At 42.2% G+C, this 417-nt stretch overlaps 1 protein-coding gene across 1 annotated transcript; it reads right to left on the minus strand.

The window, feature by feature from the left end:
* Window positions 1-5: 5 nt before the first annotated feature.
* Window positions 6-407, minus strand: LOC104775130 (lysosomal Pro-X carboxypeptidase-like; the record flags this gene model as incomplete). Its single annotated transcript, XM_010499392.1, has 2 exons — window positions 230-407; window positions 6-155 (listed from the first exon to the last, which is right to left on the minus strand). Coding segments are annotated over exons 1-2 (324 nt in total), but the record flags the coding sequence as incomplete, so codon positions are not given.
* Between the last annotated feature and the right edge of the window lie 10 nt (window positions 408-417).

A 417-nucleotide genomic window follows, 5' to 3' on the forward strand; every position in this document is an offset into this window, starting at 1 on the left:
GGGCTGTGTTTGGTAGAGTACTTCTCCTTAACGTGCAAGAGAATTGTTGCATAGTCTGCTAGGGCTTGTGCTGCGTTCAAATACCCTAACGTACTTGCGTTCTTCAAAGCTTCTTCTGCTGATCCAAATGGCATCGTCTTACCATAATACCTATGCTGCATTACATATTGTATGCATTTATTAATAAACATTACATACGATTTATATATATAAAGTTTTATACTCACACCTCTATGTAGACGAGGAGCGCTTTAAAGCGGGGACCGTTGTCACGAAGAAAGCCAACGGCAGACAAGTCAGAATCTAATGACGATTCCTCTCCAAGAAATGCTAAGATCGGCGCGTTTGCTTTAGCACCACCCCAGTGCGTAGAATCAATGGCGTATCGTTGTTGAAAAGTCATGTAGCTTTTGGGTG

This window comes from Camelina sativa, unplaced genomic scaffold, assembly GCF_000633955.1.
Source record: "Camelina sativa cultivar DH55 unplaced genomic scaffold, Cs unpScaffold09050, whole genome shotgun sequence".
Lineage (NCBI taxonomy): Eukaryota > Viridiplantae > Streptophyta > Magnoliopsida > Brassicales > Brassicaceae > Camelina > Camelina sativa.